The 5,000-nt window shown below is 41.0% G+C and overlaps 1 protein-coding gene across 1 annotated transcript in view; it reads right to left on the reverse strand.

Annotated features, from left to right (window-relative positions):
• LOC126990570 (ankyrin repeat domain-containing protein 65-like) overlaps positions 1–5,000 on the reverse strand; it is a 172,917-nt gene that overhangs the window by 62,672 nt on the left and 105,245 nt on the right. The window contains exon 6 of the mRNA XM_050849181.1: positions 1–16. This exon is cut by the window's left edge and continues 400 nt beyond it. Coding sequence (XP_050705138.1) covers positions 1–16 — 16 coding nt within the window. The remainder of the gene's footprint in view (positions 17–5,000) is intronic.

Here is a 5,000-nt window from a genome sequence, read left to right on the forward strand (position 1 = left end):
TGGAGGGCCGTCCATCCTGTGTGTGGGAAGAGGGAGAGACTGACAGTTTTCAGTGCTCGGCAGTGACCATTAAGTTACCAGACAGTGCCCTAGTGCCGCCGTGTAACACACTGCACGGCAGCCACAACGGAGGCTGTTGTGAATACTGCTGATCCTGGATACGGGAGGCAGAGAGGCCTGTTGTTGCGGCAATAACGAGTGTGGCGGGAGGAGAGGGAGAGGGAGGAGGCGAGGGAAGGAGGGGAGAGGAAGGAAGGAAGGAAGAGAATTTAATGATAGCGGGAGTGAGTGAGAGGAAAGAGTGGAGGGATGGAAACATGAAAACATGGAAATGCAGGCAACAGAAAGCCTATTGGCTCATTACGTGGTTGCCCGCTTTGGTGATTTAATCTGCTCGACTGCCACTTGGGGCCTGGGGAGCAGATGAAAGCACCTCGACATTGAGGAGCAGATGAAAAGCACCTCGATATTGAGGAACAGATACAAGAACATAGAAATACACGAAGACTGGGAGAGGACGAGTGGCCTACACAGGGCAGCCCCAGAATCTCCCCCAATACTCACGGTGGGTGAGGTGTAGTCTGCCCTCAAAAGGCAGAACGCATTAACTCCAAAAATGCCATTTTTGAGATTTTCATATCAATGGAATCTGCGGAAAGAGGCCAATCATATCCAGAATAGGTAGATACGCCTCTCATGCCCCCAAACGAAGTTACAAACTAGCAAAATGCATCAACTCCACTGGTTTCTACATTGTTTGAAGGCATAACGCATCATAACCATTCTTACACAGCAAAACGCATTAACTACATATTGTTGTGGACTTGATGCACTTTGCCTTGAAAGCTATGTATTGAATTTCATTAAATAAATATGGAAGAAATGCACTTTGCTTGATTATATGATAATACCAATAGGTAAGGTTTTCAAAGCAGAACGCATTAAGTCCAAGGTTTTCAGAGCATAACGCATTATGTCCATACTATGTCGAAGTTAGTCGGACTTGAACAGTGAAACTGACTATTTATTACACATTCAGTGAAATTTAATGCCATAAAACAACACTACAAAGATCAATTTATATGTAGAACAAATTACAGTGTGCAGATGGAATTAGCAAAAGAGCAATGACTAATCAAATCTTTATTATCAATTTTCTCAAAACCAAAATTTTGGAGTTAATGCGTTCTGCCTTTTGAGGGCAGTAGTCTCAGGGGCACAGGTAGAGGCTTGATCCTCGTTTTACCGGCGGTACTAGGCACGGCACCAGTAACCTGTCACCTTACTGCACCCACACCTCACTCCACCTGTCATGCGGACATTAACTATCTCTGTACTCTATTGTTGACTTACGCTACTTGTAATGAGAGGGATGAAGGAGGGAAGGGAGTGTAGGTAGAGTTATGAGAGGTGGGAGGGGAAGGATAAGGGGGAGGCGAGGGATAGGGAGGAGGGGAGGGAAGGGAGAATAAGGACTGCAGGGAGAAGAGGGAAGGGAAGGATATGGATGGGAGTGAGAGATGAGGGAGAGGAAGGAACACAAAGAACACAAAGGAAGAACAAACAGCAGCAGACCTGCTGGTCCTTACGAGGCTGTTTGTGACAAGCTACACTAACTATCTAATCAAAGGTGGAAGATGAGGGACAACAAAGGCGAAGGCTCCTCCCCACCCCCCCATTCCTCCAGCCAAAGCTGGCAGGAAAGAAAAAAGAACCATGCAGCATGGAAAAACTACATGGAATTTATGTAGGAAAGAGGAAAGAATTACCATTACTGCTACCACTAACCGGGCGATAAAAACGGACAAGGACACCAGTATTCGAAAGAGCTCAACGTTATTACGACAATGAGTAATATCTTAGTTGCTGGTTGAATTAAAAAAACTAGTCCAATCTATTCTTGAAGGCCGTAACTGTTGTACTATCAACGACATCACAGGGTAGAGAGTTCCAAACATTAACAACTCGATTGAAGAAGAAGTGTTTAGCTTCGTGCGACGAGAATCTTTTACCACTTATCTTCAAATTGTGATTTCTTCTTGTTCTATTTGATCGATCAATTATAAAGTAATCTTCCGCATTAATATCACTGAATCCTTTAAACATTTTAAACACTTTTATCAGATCGCCTCGCATTCTTCGTTTTGATAGGCTGAATAAATTTACTTCTTTAAGCCTTTGTTCATATGACAAATTTCTCAACCTAGGAATCATCTTTGTAACTCTTCGTTGAACCCGTTCCAACTTTTCTATGTCTTTTCTGTAATAGGGAGACCAAAACTGTACACAGTACTCTAGACGGGGTCGAACCAACGAATTATACAGTTTTAATATTACTTTTTCCGATTTTTTATTAAAGACTCGTCCGATGAAACCAACCAATTAGTTTGCAGTTTTAACTACCTCTGAACAATGCTGACCGGGCTTTAAATCGCTTGATATAGTGATTCCAAGATCCTTTTCTTTACTTACTGCAGAAAGTTGTTGGCCATTCATTACGTACCGAACGCGATTGTTATTTTTTCCGATGTGCAACACTCTACATTTGTCAACGTTAAATTTCATTTGCCATTGATTGGCCCAACGTGCAAGTCGATCTAGATCTGATTGTAAAGCTTCTTCGTCGAGTGTCGCAGTTACTTTACTAGCAATTTTTGTGTCATCAGCGAATTTTGATACTTTGCAAGTGAACCCATCATCGATATCATTAACATAAATCAAGAAGAGCATGGGGCCAAGCACTGATCCTTGAGGTACGCCGCTTTTGACATCGAGCCAGTTAGAAGTAACACCGTTTAGAACTACTCTCTGTTTCCGCTCAGAGAGCAAGTCCACAAGCCAATTGTGAATGTTACCCGAGATACCGTGCGCCAATAGTTTGCTGAGCAATCGTTGGTGGGGGACCTTATCAAATGCCTTTTGAAAATCCAGATATATGATATCTACTGATCTGCTTTCATCAAACACCTCAAAAATATAATGAAAAAAATCAAGTAAGTTAGTCAAACACGAACGTTTACTACGGAAGAAATGTTGTGAATTATTTATTATATTATTTTCTTCGAAGAATTTCACCATATTGTCGCGAATGATAGTTTCCATTAATTAACTTACAAACAATCGATGTCAGGCTAATTGGTCGATAGTTTCCAGGATGAGACTTGTCCCCCTTTTTGAAAATTGGTGTGACATTTGCAAGTTTCCAATCCGACGGAACTTTTCCAGCTGTTAAAGATTTAATGAATATGATGGAGAGCGGTCTACAAATTTGATGTTTGATTTCTTTTAAGACCCTAGGGGTAATTTTGTCTGGACCAGGAGCTTTGCTTACCTTAATCTTTTCAATTGTGCGTAAAATGTCACTTTCTACGATGAGCACGCCACAACATCTTTTCGGTCCTTCTAGCCTCCGGCGGTTGAGGTGCTAAACAATCTTCGTCGGTAAATACGGATGCGAAAAAATTATTTAGGATTGTAGCCATTTCATTTTCACCGTTCGTGTGGTTACCATTATCATTAGCAAGCGGTCCGATACCACAAGTGAGTGACTTTATTATTTACATAGCTAAAAAAATCTTTATGATTAGATTTACTTGTTTCCGCTATATATTCTTCAAGATTTTTCTTGCTTCGATTTATTAATTTCTTGGTTTCGCGGCGAATTCTGTCCAACTCTAGTTTGTCAGCCTCCCTCTGATGATATGTATATACTGTATACGCGTTTTTTTAAGAGATACCATTTGGGTTTCATCTTAAAAGCTGAAACTTTTCTTTACTAGGAATTACTTCACTTTCTTTCATATTGATGCTGGAAAAGGAGAAGGAGAAGGAGGGAGAGGAAGGAAAAAGAGGGGAGGGAGAGGAGAGAGAAGAAGGGGAGGGAGTGGAAGGAGAAGGAAGGGAGGGAGAGGAAGGAGAAGGAAAGGAGGGAGAGGAAGTATATGGAGGAGAGTGAGAGGAGAGGAGGGAGAGGAAGCAGAAGGAGGGGAGGAAGAGGAAGGAGAAGGAGTGGATTTAGAGGAAGTATATGGAGGGGAGTGAGAGGAGAGGAGGGAGAGGAAGGAGAAGGAAAGGAGGGAGAGGAAGTATATCTAGAGGAGAGTGAGGAGAGGAGGGAGAGAAAGGTCGAGTGGAGGAAAGGAAGACACAAAAATCATCACCTCAACCACTATATAATAAACACCACCACCACCACCTCTTCTCTCAAAACACACGTACTACAACATACGACATGGTAATATCCAGTAACAAAGCCACACATAACGCAATAATAAACCCTCGGCCACCTACCACTTCAGACCATCTTTACATAATCATTACGTTAACAAGCAAAGCCATCACTAACTCAATCCCTCCAACATTTGGTATGAGAAAGGCAAATTGGGAAAAACTAAAAGAGGAGGTGGAATAAGAAAAAGAAACGATAGAAATAGAGGATCATATTATCAAGGAAACAATAAATAACAAAATAGAACAATGGCATAAGCTAATAGAAAAAGAAATGGCCAACAATATACCAATGAAAAAAAAAATCATATCGCAAAAACAAATATCAAGTCCAAGTTTAAGACACCTCCAACACCAGTTCCAACAATTGCATCTACAAGAAGAAGTACACGGTTGGAATATAGTACAATATAATCGATATAAAACACTAACAAAAGAAATACAGAAAGAAAGCGAAAACATCAGAGACAAAAACTACACCCAGTCACTAACAAAACTAACAAAAAGTTATCACGATCCTCAAAAATTTTGGAAACAATTCAATAAACAAAACACCAGTAAAACAACAGCTCATCAAAAACAACCGTAAACTAACAGAAGACGAAGAGAAAGAAGAAACGTTCCGGGAAATCTGGGAAAACATTTAAAATTACTCCCGAGGAAAACGCTCAATATGACACAGAACAACAAAGAGAAGTCGAAGAATACCTACAAATAAATGAAGAAACACGCAGCACACATAATATATCAAATATAGGCAGACCCCAAGGCAC

The sequence above is a fragment of the Eriocheir sinensis genome, unplaced genomic scaffold, assembly GCF_024679095.1.
Source record: "Eriocheir sinensis breed Jianghai 21 unplaced genomic scaffold, ASM2467909v1 Scaffold177, whole genome shotgun sequence".
Lineage (NCBI taxonomy): Eukaryota > Metazoa > Arthropoda > Malacostraca > Decapoda > Varunidae > Eriocheir > Eriocheir sinensis.